Here is a 16,643-nt window from a genome sequence, read left to right as displayed (position 1 = left end):
AATTTCTAATGTAGGAACATTCTTTTTCATTTTTATGCTTATCAAAACCATAAACATGCCCATATTGTTTACAGTATGTGCATCCATCTGTGCTGAGAGTACAGAGACATTATAAGTTAAAATATGGGTACTGTGTATTATTACAGTGTATTATATTTTGTAATTTCTTTATTTTATTTTTAATTGTTTCACCCCTAGTCCTCCATAATGCCACCCCTTTTCTACCATTTTCTACAGTATGTCCAGCCCCTGGATAGATAATAGTTACTGCAAGTAGTTGTAGAACTGGAAAGTTGAGATTCCAGCTCCAGATCATTCTGTAGTTGACGAAACTAGAACAAACGACTTTCAAGAAATGTGAGACGATAAGCAGCTTTCAAGAAATAATGTGAGAAACACACAGTAAGTATAGAATATGTTACATTTTGTATGTGTATAATAACAGAATATAGCTAATTGTTAAACTTTTGAGGTTAATCTTCAACTATTTATGCATCATCCAAGTACTTAAAAAAGTGCCACTGTGGTTGTAATACTACAACAACAATAGCAGAACATTATATGGTGATTAATGCTACTTTTTAGACAGTGCTACAGTATGGCTGCCAAAAGAAGTCTTTTTGGGGTACAAAACACACCTGCTGTCAAGAGGTGAGAGAATTCAAAGATTTTTTTTTTTTCCTTTTTAAAAATCAAGCATTTGTGGATCAGATTTCTTAAAACTTGTTTACTATGATTCACCTGATTTGCTATTACTGTTGCTACTTATAAGATGTGTGTGGTTGGTTGCATTGCTTAATTGCTGCAATAAACATGTTTTTCTGCATTGGGAATTAATTCAGTCAGAATGCTGTAATCAACTTTTCTTTTTTTTCTTTTTTTTGCAATTCAGTAATTGTGACAGCTGTAATTATAATCATAGACGTATCATAAAATATGATGTTATAAACTTAAACTAAAATGTTTGTACAATTTGTGGGTATCTTCATTTTTAATTTTGCATAAGGAGAGCCTGATTGTGTCTAACTTCTGCCATGTTTTAGTCCAATTCAGGGAGAATATTCTGAACCCAGCTGTGTGTCCATGAAGAGCGTTGAATCAATGGATAAACCAGTTAACTTCAGGGAACCTTCTACTGATGTGAGGTGAGGACAGTTTAATGGTTTAGAGTAGTGTTTTTTATCATAATTTTAATAAAAGTTTTCTACATTATGTGAAACAAATAAAAATAATATATTTTAAGAACCTGGCACTTGTGCTACAAAATTATTAAAACTTTTTTTTTTTCTTTACCATTGAACCATTGAAACTTTTTTTTTAGGGCTGCCCCCGACTAAAGATTTTTCTAGTCGACTAGTAGTTGTTCATTTAAGCCATTAGTCGACTAATCGCATATTTATATTAATTTAATTACTTAAATATACTTAAATATAAAGCTTCCTGCAAAACACTGTCAAAAGTAATAATTATGAATGTATCGTAAAAATAGCAAATTTATATAGGTTTATTATTATAAAATAACATTTTAATTGTTTATTAATAAACTAGTGTTTTCTGAGTCAGTGTCGGCTGCAAAGATGAAGTTGACAATACTGACTCGTCATCTCTGCAGTAACATGCCTATAGAGAAAATGTACATTTCATATGGATTACATAATCATTGAGCATTTTTTTTCGATTCAGATTGGTTAGTTTAACCCTAAAAATGGCAAGACCATAAAGAGACATCAGAAAATTAATTTATTGCTATTTTCCATCTTATTGGGACACAAATAATACAACTTAATCATTTTTTTCAAAATATGACTTTTAATTTAGATTTTAATGTTTGTATCCCACAGGATACGTTGCCAGTTTAGGGGTATAAATCAGCTGAAAACAGAATTCTTGTTTGGCAATGCCTTTTACAACATTTTAAACTATTTCAAAACATTTTATTCTCTAATAACTTATAATAAACATTCTTTGTAACATACTCGGATGAAAAATAAGTGATAAACAATATTTATGAATAAGTGATAAACAATATTTCCAAATACAACTCATTTAGGTTAATGCAAGAAACAGGGGCGTAGCAGCCATTTTAAAAGTGGGGGGGACAGCTGTATGGTGATGTGACCCAAAGCTGATGTTCATAATAATAAATTCTAAATAGAATACCAATTGGCATTTTACAGCACCCCAGTGGCAATTTTGGGAACATGCCGTGATAGCTTACAGGAACCTATTTTTGTGAAATCATCCTCAAAATTTAAAAATACTGCAGGACTTTGAGACCAATGTGAGACCATCTATACTTTATTTAGATAAAGATATTTTATGATATTTAAAATATTCTCTGCATTCAATAATAAAATGCCTTAAACTGGAAATTCAGTGTTTAATCTTGTCATTATAAATTACTCTATTCTCCTATTTGATACTGTTCAGTGCTTTGACACAATCTGTATTATTAAAAGCACTATATAAATAAAAGGTGATTGATGGTTGATCTTTTGTTTTAAGGAATTAAATTGATGTGTAATTCCTTAAAATATTGGCAAACAGTTCCAATTAAGAAAACACTGCCTTAAAATAGTCAATCTGCTTTTTTTATACAAATCTCACCTGTACACATTCTGGAGAGGTTGAGCAACTGTCCCCTCTCTCTGTCAGTGACGTCACAGCCTGCCTTTCCTACAGACCAGTTAGGACATAAAGTATAATATTTACATAAAGTATAAAAAAATATATATTTTAAATTTGATAAAGTATTTTAAGATATTCGGTGCAAAACAAATTTGATTTATTGTGAAAGGATAATTCTACTCCGCGAGCAGCACGTAGGCAACAAAAGACAGCAGAAACCAATAATTTGTTACGTCTCATTTAGCAGACGCTTTTATACAAAGCGACAAGTAGGAGAGCATTTAACACACTGAATCCGGCGCGACGTGACGAGGTCCATACGGGTTCTGTTGTCTTTTGACGTTACAGTAGTTTAAATCATAACATGAAAACTTTATCGCGTGATTCGTGTCATCGTGACATACTGTAACATACTTACAGTGTGTGTTTGAAAAAAGGATGTAATCGTCCTTTGCTTTTTTTCTGGGGTGCATTTTATCCCAGACGGCCTAATAGCAAAGTGAATGAACGAACGAAAACTCACAACACCAACAAGAGATTTGAAGCTCATAGCAGACGCGCCCAAGAGATGATTCGCTCTGTGATTGGCTGAATGTTAGTTCACTCAAATCTAAGTAACAAATCAGAGAACACTGCCGGTGCCGGAAATATTCACGCTGGATCCAAAAAAATAAAAAATAGCAGGGGTCAGAATCATCAGTTTCTAAAAGTGCGGGGGACGTGTCCCCCCCCCCGGTTGCTACGCTCCTGGCAAGAAAGATAAATTTCATACTAGCCCCTAAAAGGGCAAAGAGAAATCAGAAAAAAATAATTTATTGCTATTTTCCATCTAATTAGGTCATAAATAACACATTTTCATGATTTCTTTTTAAAAAAAGACTTTTATTTGTTTATTTTAATATTCGTATCTCCAGGATACGTCACCCCTTTGGCAGTATAAATTAACTGAAAAAATAATGCTTATTTGGCAATGCAAATTTTAAAACATTTATTTTCTAATAACTTAAAGCAAACATTCTTCTTAAAATTCTGTTGAACAATAAGTATAATGCCTATTTATTAATATATTTATCTACTGTATCATATTTAATGCGCAAAATTCTTGAGCAAATAAATTATCAATATGAACAAAACTTTGCTGAAAACCCTGTCATACACAATCTCCTTCATGCCTGATTGATAGTTCATATAAAGTAAATGTAAGACAAAAATTTACTGTACTGAAGCAATTTGATTATTCATATTCATAAACCATTTTTTAATGTTAAAAATTACTATTTAAAATACTAATAAACTACTTTTTACATTGTTACATGTTAATGTAAATGCCAAATATGACACAACAGGCTTTTGGGGAACATTTATTTGTCCATCTCCCAATTATCATTGATTTGCAAAAAATTGCATATAGGCCTATTAGCTATAAAAGCATGATGTATAAATGTGATGCTCAACAACAACGCAACAACAAAAAATATGCACATATATTTAAGTTTGTATTTTTTTTTTTTTTTGTATGATACATACACACACACACACACACACACACACCTGGATCGCTATCTTTGTGGGGACTCTCCATAGGGGTAGACATAATGATTTTTATACTGTACAAACTGTATATTCATCCTCTCACACCGGGATAGATAGATATATGCAAATCAATGATAATTGAGAGATGGACAAACAAATGTTGCCCAAAAGCCTGTTGTGTCATATTTGATATTTACATTAACGTGAAAACAATGTAAAAATATATATTTTTATTTTTAACATAAAAAAGAGGCATGAAAAATCAAGTAAAGCCATGTTGCTTCATTCCAGAAAATGTTTATCTTACATTTACTTTATAAAAAAATATTAAAGATTTATGAGTAAAAAAGAGGTTACTTGAAAAAATTATGAACTACCAATCAGAGGACAGAAGGCATGAAGTAGATTGTGTACGACAGGTTTTTCAGCAAAGTTTTGGCGATATTGATCAATTATAGACCCTAGAAATTTGCATATGAATTGTGATAAAGTAGGCTAATATATCTTCACAAATAGGCCTTATTCTTATTGTTCAACAGAATTTTACAAAGAATGTTTGCTTTAAGTTATGAGAGAATAAATGTTTTTAAAATCTGGCTAAAATGTTGTAATACGCATTGCCAAACAAGCATTCTGTTTTCAGCTGATTTATACCCCTAAACTGGCAACGTATCCTGTGGGATACAAACATTTACAGGCAGATTATGAAAAATGTATAAATTAAATTAATAAAATTTCAACATAAACGTAATAAGCTAACGCTCAACAACAACTTTTTAAACATGTAAGTCCCCTCCAAATATTGTAAATATGTGAAATATGTAAACTTTTATCAGAAGGTGAGTAGATTTCCCACTACAGGGGGTCATGCTGTTTTTAAATACTGTCTGTAAAGTAAACAAAAAATGTATGAACAAAGTCAATATATCTAAATATTCACAACAAACACCCTTTCAACATGAAACCAAAAAATGAGACCTAAACTTTCCCTGACTCGCTCCACAGCCTCTCAAATGTTTGTATCCCACAGGATACGTTGCCAGTTTTAGGGTTAAAGGTAGACGTTGTTGTGTTCTACCGCTAGGTTTTTGGGGTTACGAGGGGGTTATGTTTTTGTCTGCTGTGCGTACATGCGTTGTGGTGTGAGTGGCACAGAACTAGTAAAGTGGTTATCCATTCAGCTGTGTGTGCTTCATGTTAAATAGCTAACTGAACTACTGCAACATAACATTGGTGACGAGGATGTCTGAGTTTAGCTTACCACCGCCAGCCCCTTTTCTTCCCGTGCCTGGTGAACTGCCTATTCCTTCACAGTGTATCTCGAGGCCATGGACTATAATGATATACCAGATCAAAGGAAAATCGCTCTGCTTCGTCACTGCCTCGGGGCTGAGGGGCAGAGAATATATCATGCCCTCGGGGAAGCTGAGACATATGAGGAAGCGGTCGCTATTCTCACACACCACTTCACGGGCCAACAGCAAGTCATACTCCGCCAATATAAACTACGCAAGCACCTTCAGTGACCGGCTGAGTCCGTGCAAGATTACGTGACTAATCTGCGTGACATGACGCGCTCATGCAATTATGGGACACTTCAAGATCAGATTGTTCGTGATCAGTTTATTGAAGGAATACTATGTGACAAGACTCAGGAAAAACTGTTGTTAGAACCTGACAAATTGACACTAAACCAAGCAGTTGTAATTGCACTGCAAGTGGAGGCTGCTCTCGAATGCTCCACACTGCTCGCTGACGCACGCCACCCTGTGGACGTTCCTACGCAACAGCTCCGATCTTCCTGCCATTCAGGACACTGCCATTTACCCACAGAAAAGACAAGATAACAATGCAGGTTTTCCAGTGCAGTTTGCACAGTTACAGAGAAACCAACGCAATTTGAGCTTTTGTGGCAACTGTTGCTCCACTTCGCCAAAAATTGTCCTGCATGTGGACAGACATGCAGGAAGTGTTTAAAAAAAAATCACTTTGCTAAAGTTTGCCGGTCGGCTCCCGCTACACAAGCAGCACGGAGGAGACCCTCACCTGTCCGTAATGACTACATTGAGATCAGGCATGTATCAGTTGGCCAGGCAGCTTTTAGAACATGTACTGTGTTGCTGGAGGAGGTGAGCCTTCCACTCCTGATGGATACGGGAGCAGCGGCATTGTTGCTTAATGCCAGTACATATCACAAGTTTTTCCTCACATCTGCCATTACAGCAGCCCTGCACCTCCCTCTGTGGTTACGACAGCTCCAAGATTGTGATGCTCGGCGTTCTCCGGGTCTCGGTACGTTACGGTTCTAAACATCTGCCATCATTTCCTTTCTACATTACTGAGCGGGGAGCCAACCTTCTGTGACTTGATCTATTTACAAGCTTGGGATTCACACTTCGAGATGAAAAGGGCTCTGATATCCATCATGTCACCTCCACCTAGCAACAGAGATGGCCATCGCTGTTCGATGGACTGGGCTGCCTTAAAACATTCACCCATAGGCCTTTGGTTGACGCTGGTGTGCCGCCGGTCATACAGCCCCTGCGCAGAATTCCCCTAGCCCTGTGGGAGGAAGTTACTGCAGAGCTTCAAATGATACTGGACATGGGAGTTATTGAGCCAGTCAATGCATCCCCCTGGATTTATAACCTGGTCAAAAAATGGGAGGAATACGAGTCTGTGTTGACTTGCGCTCTGTAAATAAGGTGGTTATCCCAGACAAGTACCCCTTACCCACAGGTCTTCTCAAAACTGGACCTGCGCCAAGGTTATCTGCAGGTGCCGCTTCACCCTTCTAGCAGAGACCTTACAGCATTCGTCACACACGCTGGGGTATTTCGATATACTCATATGCCGTTTGGCCTAAGCTCCGCCCCCAGTTGCTTTCAAAAGGTAATGACCACCATTTTGGCTGGAATTCCTGCAGTATTCCTTGATGACATAGTAGTCCATGCGCCAGATGTCCAGACCCATAACAACCATCTCAGCAGGGTGGCCAGTGCTCTCATGGCACATAACCTTACGTTGAATGGAGAGAAATGCACTTTTGCAGCCTCAGCCATAGACTTCGTGGGGTACCGCCTCACATCTAGGGGCATCGCCCCTCTTCAGTCAAATATTGAGGCGATACACAAAATCCCAGAGCCCACCTCCACATCCCCGGTGGCATAATTTCTGGGCATGACGGCCTATTACCTACATTTCCTGCCTCAGTACTCCCAAACCACGGCACCCCTTCACCAGTTACTAAAGAAAGAAGAGCCATGGAACTGGACTAGTGCGTGCTCCGAGGCCGTTCGAACACTGAAGTCCCCAGCTTACCACACCTCCTGTCCTAGCTCACTTTAGATCCCGACAGTCAGCCTATCGTCACCTGTGATGCCTCCACACAGGCACTGGGAGCAGTGCTGTCGCAGATGCAGGACTGAGTGGAAAGACCTGTAGCATTTGCCTCCAGAGCTTTGACCCCCCCACGGAACAGCGCTACTCTGTAGGTGAATGCGAGACCATTGCTTGTGTCTGGGCAACTGAAAGATGGCATCTCTTCCTCTATGGTTGGCATTTCACCCTCCGCATGGACCATCAGGCTCTGACCACGCTCTTGTCAGCCTCTGGCTCAGGTCATAAACCCCTGCGTCTGCACAGATGTGGTGAGCGTCTAAGGCAGTATGACTACCAAACTCAAGTTCATGCCGGGGAGGGACAATGTGGTAGCTGATCTCTTATCTCGATCAATTGATGCACCCACACCAGCAGCCTCGCCAGGCAATGATGACATGGAGCCAGACCTCATTCAGATGCTCCATACACCTCTGTGAGAATCTCCCTGGAGCAGCTGCAAAGGGAGTCCCAAGTGTGACCTCACACTGACAACACTGAGCACATACATATGCTCGGGATGGCCAGCACGGGTGCCTGAGGAACTGAAACCTTTTGCTAAGGTACAAAATGAACTGTCATGTTGGGGCAATGTTTGTGTCTCTAGAGGCCTTTGTACAGTGGTGCCGAGCAGCCTGCGTGCACGCGTATTATCAATAGCGCATGAGGGGCACTTGGGTATTGTAAAGCTCAAGCAAAGATGCTGGGACCTGGTCTGGTGGCCAGGCATTGATCACAACATTGAAGGACTGGTCAGAGACTGTGAACCATGTCTACTCAGTGGAAAGACTGGACAACCGGTCTCACCCCCTTTGCAGCCTGTTCCATGGCCATCTCTTTTATGGGAGCACCTTCAACTAGACATTTGTGGGGAAATTCATGGCTATGGCATTCCCCACCATCAGCGCTTTCTGGTGGTCGTGTATGATCTCCATTCTAAATGGCCTGAGGTAATACCAGCCGGGACAGTGACAACACAGACCATCACTCAGATACTGGAGAGTCTGTTTGTTCGCTGGGGCATGCCCCGTGCCATCACTACTGACAATGGGCCGCAGTTTACCTCTGCAGACTTCTCCACCTTCCTGTGCAGTAAAGGAATTAAGCATTACTGTGTTGCACTCTACCATCCCCAGGCAAATGGTGGGGTTGAAAGATTCAACCAAAGCCTTAAGAACGGCATTCGTGCACACCAGGCCCAGGGGTAAACATTCCAAACAGCACTGAACTTAACACTGATGCATTACAGAGCTAGCCAGCACACCACCACTCAGGCCTCTCCTGCTCTGCTCATGCTTGGCCGAGAGATGGAATTGCCGTTGGACAGACTCAGACCACAAGAATTTTCAGCTGCAGCGGCACCTGGGCAGCAGCCAAAGCTGCCGTGACTTCAAACCAGAGGCGAATGAAGGCCAACGTTGACAGAAGACATAAGGCCAAACCTAGTAAGATAACAGTTCTAGACTGGGTTTGGGTCCAGAGACCCCACCGTAGCAACAAAATGGCATCATTTTGGTCTAAACTCCTCCAGGTGGATCGTCATTTAGGGCCTGCCACATTCTTGTTGAGTGATGGTTCTCGCTGGCATGCTAGCAGACTGCGGAAAGTGCCAACCCCTTTTAACTCAAACGTGCTCACAGGCAAGGGAGCCTAGTGGAGGACCAACACACAGCACAGCTTTTGCACCACCATCACCGGGGCCAGTACAACCATGGACAGGCAGAGTGCTTCAAGGTTCCCCTGTCAGGGTGGTCCCACAACAATCTTCACCAGCTGTGGGGCCTCAACCTCTTCAGCCACTGCTTGATGAGAATCAGGAGGGCCAGGAGGTGCCGCAGTCGACAGTAATTGAGCGTTGGCCGATTCGAGCAAGGGCTCGTCCCGCATAAAGCACAGTTTATTTATTTAGTTCTTTGTAGGTTTTTGGGGTTACGAGGGGGTTATGTTTTTGTCTGCTGTGCAAGCATGCGTTGTGGTGTGAGTGGCACAGAACTAGTAAAGTAGTTATCCGTTCAGCCGTGTGTGCTTCATGTTAAATAGCTAACTAAACTACTGCAACATAACAGATGTTTCATGCTTGTTCATCCTGTTTGTTTTCTTTATTTTACAAGCACAACATTTTGTTGTTATTATGAGTTTACACTAATAAAAACAGAACCTTTACAGTTCGGAATGATGTATTACTCTTATCTGTATGTCAAAAAATGCCAGAGTATATTAAGTTGAAAAAATGCAAGTGTTGGGCCGGCGCCTCCATGTCATGCACTTTAGCTGCCTTCCACACTCCACACAAACACTTGGATATATAATAGAGCAAATTTATCTAGGTTAGAGCAAGCAGCCATGTAAAGTTGCTACTTGCATGTTTCAAATGTTAAGCCATACTTGAGGTCGATGAATGACAGGTGAACATTTGGATTTCCTGCCCGACATACTGTAATTACCACAAGGACCCACCATTAATGATCTGTCCCTCATGGATTGTGTTATTTCTCCACTTCCATTTTTTTATGCCACTAACTGACTAATAAAATCTTGGTCGACTAAGCCTCTTCTAGTTGATTAGAGTTTAGTCGACTATTTGGGGGCAGCCATATTATTTTTATTGTGAAGCCCTGCTATGGATCAGTCCTTTCTGGCACTGAACCTCCAACTTCGGGTTATCAACCCAAATCTTGAAACCAGAGTGTCTACTCTTTCAAGTTAAGAATGTTAAATTACATTTTTAGTTTATTGTATGATTATTATTATTATGCATAATTAACACTGTGGTTTTGATTTTGCTACAAAATCACACTTTTGATTTTTGACTATTGTTTATTTGAAACATTGATTGTTTGTGGATTATTTTATTTTGGTTACACCTGGCTTTATCACTTATCGCTTGCTGTACATGTTTTCGAGAATGAGAATGGGGGAGGGGGTGTGGAGACTAAGAACAAACAAGTTTTCCAACTTTACTCAAATGCACACAGGGAAAAACTGTTTTGGTTAAAACCTAACTTGCATTATCCCTCACCATGTGGATTGGTTCATTTTTAATTTTGCATAATTTCTATTGTTTTAGTCTAATTCAGGGACAATCTCCTGAACCCAGCTGTGTGTCCATGAAGAGTGTTGAATCAATGGATAAACCAGTTAACTTCAGGGAACCTTCTGCTGATATGAGGTGAGGACAGTTTCATGGTTTAGTGTTTGTTTATCATAATTTTAATAAAAGTAGTCTACATTATATGAAACAAACACAAATACTAAGAGTATATTATTATAAGAACCTGGCACATGTGCTTTAAACAAGATTTGTAAAACATTTATTTATTTTCCTTAGATAGATTTAGATGTTCATTTTTAAATCACTGTGCTATGGGGAACAAAATACCCATGTTGAAGGGATGAATGCCTTATTAGCTGACCTAAGTCGAAGACTCAATGGAGTCCTCATCCCTAAAGTACACTCCAGCATTGCGAATAATTCCCTGCAGCCAGAGCCCGAACTACAAAGATAAAGGATCTTTGTAGTTCGGGCTCTGGCTGCAGAATGGCAAAGCTCAAATCCTTGGTAATCCTACGAATACCTTTAAGGGAATATCGTCATAGATCGAAGCTTCTCAAGAATGGAGGCGTCAACAGAATCTCTAACTAACTGACTACATTCTCTATTCAGGCCAGCATCCAAGGAGGCTCACAGAGAGCCTAAACACTCTGAACTTCTATACAGACAGAGTCCTGAAGTGTACTCTAACCAAAAGGCAGCAGCCAAAAAAGCTCACAAACAGCTAGCAATTTGATCTAACTGGCCGGCAAAGCTCTGCAGAGTGGAAGCCTCAGTAAAATGACTCTCATAAGTACAGGAGTCCTAGCAACACTCCACACTAATGTCAGTAGCCAAGGAGGCTCACAGAGAGCCTAAAAAACCTGACATACTACCTCACTGTCTCAAGCTCTACGAACGGAGGCATCAGCATGACGTCTCTAAATAGAGAGGAGGCCTAGCAAAGCTCACAGTAGCCAAGGAGTCTCACAGAGATCATAACCACTTGGCTGAGCACGTGGGACAGAGCACTACGTCCTACGCCTGTCAAGGAGTCAAGGAGGCTACATAATAGGGCCAGCAGCTTGACACGATATCAGGCGGAGCTCAGGGGAGCGGAGGCCTCTAATAGAACAACTCTCTATAGTGAGAGGAGGCCTAGCAGCATTGCTGGTTCAAGCACAGTAGCCAAGGAAGCTCACAGAAAGCCTAGCAACTTAACCCCTGGCTGAGCTCCAAAGATGGGGGCCTTGGCAAAACAGAGGCCTAGCTACATCCAATGTTGACTGTCTAAAGCTGACTCTCTAAAGAGAGAGGAGGCCTTACTACGTTCTATGCTCAGGGTAGCTTCCAAGGAGTCTCAAAGAGAGCCTAAATTCGGAAATGCTTATACAACTGCTGCTGCTATTGCTGCTGTTGTTAATGATTGCAAAATGTATGTTCTCTCTCTAGTTTGCTTATAAACTTAATTATTTCAATCCTTGCATCATCCGCAACTTGTAAAACATTAAACATGATTTGGACATGTATTTTTGTTTCATTCATGAATGAATAAATGTAGACAAGCAACATTGTTTAGTGATTTGGAATAGTAATAGACTGTTCACTTATCTTGAGTTTGAATTTCAGATTAAATCTGATTTATCAGGACTAGCCAACAGTGAACACTGAACTGAATTTTAAAATTTAAAAAATGAATAAGCAATCTCACTGGCTGCAGGATCAGCAGAAACCACTCAGCTTGTGCCATGCAGTAATGAAATTGAATCTAAACCATTTTCAATTAAAAACAGAAAACTTATGTATTTTGGTCGTTCATTTACATGACAATAGCGTTTTTGGGAGGTTGAAAACGCGAACTTTTGAAAATGGGTTTAAAAATGATACCACTATCATATCCGTGTAAACTACAAAAATGTGAATTTGAAAAAATGGTGACATTATGCGCATGTGTATTACATGTTCAGGCTATAGGCGTGTAGTGTTTCTTCACAAAGTGACATTACCAACTACTGGCCTGGCAGCATAATACTGTAAAGCGTTTTTATTCGTTTCTGCAGGCCTGTGTGAACTGGGATCGTTTTGACAATGTTGTACATGAAACTTGTCAAAAAAATGCAAATGAAAAAGTTTCCCGTTTTTAGTACATCTGTGTTATGTAAACGTATCCTTAAGGGATTCACTTTCAAATGAAAATTACCCCAAGCTTTACTCACCCTCAAGCCATCCTCTGTGTATATGACTTTCTTCTTTCTGATGAACACAATCTGAGAAATATGAATAAATATCCTGATGCATCCGAGCTTTATAATGGCAGTATTCGTTACCAAACGAGTATGAGCTGAAGAAAGTGTCTCCATCCACATCCATCCATCCATCATAAACATACTCCACATGGCCCCGGGGGGTTAATATAGGAATTCTGAAGTGAAGCAATGCATTTGTGTAAGAAAAATATCCATATTTAACAAGTTATGAAGTAAAATATCTAGCTTCTGCCAGACAAATTATGAAAAAAATGGAACTGGCATCGCGTCAGTTCCATAAGTTGAATAGGGAAGGCGTAGGACGTACAATGTAAGCTTTTTAAAGAATACGGAAGGCGGTCTGGCAGAAGCTAGATATTTTACTTCATAACTTGTTAAATACGGATTTTTTTTTGTTTTTTTTTTTTACACAAATGCAACACTTCACTTCAGAAGGCCTTTATCCCTCCGGAGCCATGGGGAATATGTTTAAGATGGTTGGATGTGGATGGAAACACTTTCTTCAGCTCATATTCATTTGGTAACGCATACTGCCATTATAAAGCTTAATATGGAGCTGATTTATTATTTAAACCCCTTTTGTACTTAAGAATTTGTTTTATGCACCATTCTATATGCTTATAAGTTGTTAGAAAAAATATATAAAATCTTACGGGTATATGAGCTGTTGGAGAAAAATAAAATTACACAAATGAAACAAAACAGCTATAATATAAACTTTGACTGTGAACATAAGGTAGCTTCAAGTATTATGCATTTGAATCTCAACATAATTAATATAGACTATGCGATTAATTCTAATTATACATTTGTCACAGTTCCTGTCATTTCTGGACTCCATCTCCCATCATCCTCCCTGGCCTTCACCTGCACTCACTCCACCATCAGTTAATCACACACACCTGTTTCCAATCAGCACCCAATCACCTCAGATCCTTAAGTACACCATTCACCTCAATAATAATAATTAATAATAATAATTCCTTACATTTTATATAGCACTTTTCTGGACACTCAAAGCGCTTTACATATTAAGGGGGAATCTCCTCAACCACCACCAATGTGCAACATCCACCTGGATGATGCGATGGCAGCCATATTGCGCCAGAACACCCACCACACACCAGTTTATTGGTGGAGAAGAGACAGGGTGATGAAGCCAATCAGGACCTCGGTTTAACGTCTCATCCGACGGACGGTGCTTTTTGACCGTATAGTGTCCCCATCACTATACTGGGGTGTTAGGACCCACACAGACCACAGGGTGAGCACCCCCTGCTGGCATCACTAACACCTCTTCCAGCAGCAACCTGGTTTTCCCACGAGGTCTCCCATCCAGGTACTAACCAGGCTCAGCCCCCCACACAGCAAATTGACTCCGCGGAAGTATCGCAGATCATGGACCCGCAAAAATTTGGGACCCGCAAATTGATACAACCATTACAGTAAAGGCGCGTGCGTGTCCGCGGATCCGCTGATTGACAGTAGAATTTACGGCGGCGCCCGGAGGCGGAGCTGATCCTCACGCGGGTGACAGTCACACGGGTCACGCTTCGTCTGTGTGTGAGTTTACCAATTGTCATCATTCCTTCATCCAGCACCTCAACCAGCAATCATCCACGATCCACAATCCTGCAAAGCAAAGGACAGTATCAGTCTTCCTATTATCACTGATCAAAGACTATATCTGCTATTCACTCACCTGCTTCATTGTATTTTACTGCTGTCTGTCAATAAAACACCACCTACTTGTATTCCTGTTGTCTCCGACCCTTCTGTCTGTAACGACACTTCAGTTAAGCGCAATCTGCTGTGGTATATTGTGGGATATAGAGCTGCTTGAAGTGTACATAAGAGTAGACTCGCTCCCTTGGTCAAAATCAAGGGGATGAGGGTCTGTCCATATAAACTTCCCTTGACCACTTCATGAAGTGGAACACACTTAAAAATGACAGGGATTCCCCCTGAGGGGAAGTGCTTAGGGAAGTTTACGAGTGCATGTCTAAAACTGGAGTGGAACGCAGCCTTGGAGTCTCTACTAATTAGCTGATCAGTTGAATCAGGTGTGTTTGATCAGGAAGAGATTGAAAATGTGTATTGTTGGTGTGCCAATACATATGCACCCACAGATGTAGTGTTGTGTATTAAAGGATTAGTCCACTTTTAAATAAACTTTTGCTGATAATTTACTCACTTTCTTCAGTCGAAAAGAAATTAAGGTTTTTGATGAAAACATTCCAGGATTTTTCTCCATATAATGGACTTCAATGGGCACCAAACAGTTCAAGAACAAAATGACAGTTTCAGTGCAGCTTCAAAGGGCTTTAAATGATACCAGACGATACCAGACGATGAATAAGGGTCTTATCTAGCGAAACGATCGGTCATAAAAAAATAACTAAAAAAGTTTGTTTTATAAGCACAAATGCTTGCCTTGCTCTGTTCTGTGATGCGCGTTCGTGACGTCACGTAATACGCAACGTTGAAAAGGTCACGCTTGACGTAGGTGGAAGTACCGACTCAGTGTTTACAAGGTAATTGCATAATTGCGTATTACGTGACGTCATGAACACGCATCGCAGAACAGAGCAAGGTGAGCATTTGTGCTTATAAAATGTAAACTTTTTTTTTTTTAAATGACCGATCGTTTCGCTAGATAAGACCCATATTCATCATCTGGTATCGTTTAAAGTCCTTTGAAGCTGCACTGAAACTGTCATTTGGACCTTGAACCATTTGGTGCCCATTGAAGTCCATTATATGGAGAAAAATCCTGGAATGTTTTAATCAAAAACCTTAATTTCTATTCAACTGAAGAAAGAAAGACATGGACATCTTGGATGACATGGGGGTGAGTAAATTATCAGCAAAAGTTTATTTAAAAGTGAACTAATCCTTTAAATGCTTGAATAAATATTAAAATGTTCTGAAAAATAATTTCCAATGTTCTAATCAGTATTAAACAGGATGGATCAAAGTGCCTTGAAAAGAAGCAGTTGGACTCAATTTTTAAGGTAAGAGTGTGTGTGTGTGTGTGTGTGTGTGTTTTCTGGGTGGGACATTTAAATTTTATTTTATTTCAATTTATTATTATTATTATTATTTGTATATGTGTTTGTGGTGATTTCATAAAAACACACAATGCATGCACATACAAACATTTATTTCTACTTTATGTAGACCTCCCATCCATTCCAATTGTTCTTAAATTAAGCTAATAATGATTACTCCATCCTGCTATTTAGGCCACTGTGGGAGCTGATTTCCACCACAGTATGATAACAGTATGTGAAACAAGTAGTATATCCGAATTCTTGGTATTCATAAAAAAGTAGGCAAAAAAGTATCCAGATGACCTATTGGTTCTGTCGAGATTCTAAAATACATATCTGATGAACACTGCTGCATGAGGGCACAGGATAGGAGTTGTGAATGGCAGTGAAGTGACACAACTGATGTTGGTAGATCATGTGACAGTGACAACATGATGGATGTAGTACATCCGATTTTCATTCATACTACATGGAATATACTTTTTTGTTCAAACCAAATGCAGTACCTCGGTGGTTTCCAAACTGGGGTACGCATACCCCTGGGGGTATGTGAGGTGACCAAAGGGGGTAGCGAACAAAATGCTGAGTAGTTCATTTAATTCTACCTTAAAATACTAGAAAAACATGCTCGGTTTTAATTACTGCCAAAATACCGTAAATCCAGTACATTCAATCAAATTACCTCATCATTTGCAGTCAAAAATGACTGCATCCACAAATTTTTGGATTGCCTGCAGTCTGCTGCCTTAAATT

General features: G+C 39.7%; 1 protein-coding gene across 1 annotated transcript in view; it reads left to right on the top strand.

Moving 5' to 3' along the window:
• Window positions 1-591: 591 nt before the first annotated feature.
• LOC125259969 (NACHT, LRR and PYD domains-containing protein 12-like) overlaps window positions 592-16,643 on the top strand; it is a 67,361-nt gene continuing 51,309 nt past the window's right edge. The window contains exons 1-4 of the mRNA XM_048178012.1: window positions 592-651; window positions 1,044-1,145; window positions 10,607-10,708; window positions 15,794-15,851. Of these exons, the coding sequence (XP_048033969.1) occupies window positions 599-651; window positions 1,044-1,145; window positions 10,607-10,708; window positions 15,794-15,851 (315 nt within the window). The 5' untranslated portion in view covers window positions 592-598. The remainder of the gene's footprint in view (window positions 652-1,043; window positions 1,146-10,606; window positions 10,709-15,793; window positions 15,852-16,643) is intronic.

Source organism: Megalobrama amblycephala, linkage group LG24 (assembly GCF_018812025.1).
Source record: "Megalobrama amblycephala isolate DHTTF-2021 linkage group LG24, ASM1881202v1, whole genome shotgun sequence".
Taxonomy (NCBI): Eukaryota; Metazoa; Chordata; class Actinopteri; order Cypriniformes; family Xenocyprididae; genus Megalobrama; species Megalobrama amblycephala.
Note: the sequence above shows the minus strand (reverse complement) of the source record. Positions and strands in the feature narration are given on the sequence as shown.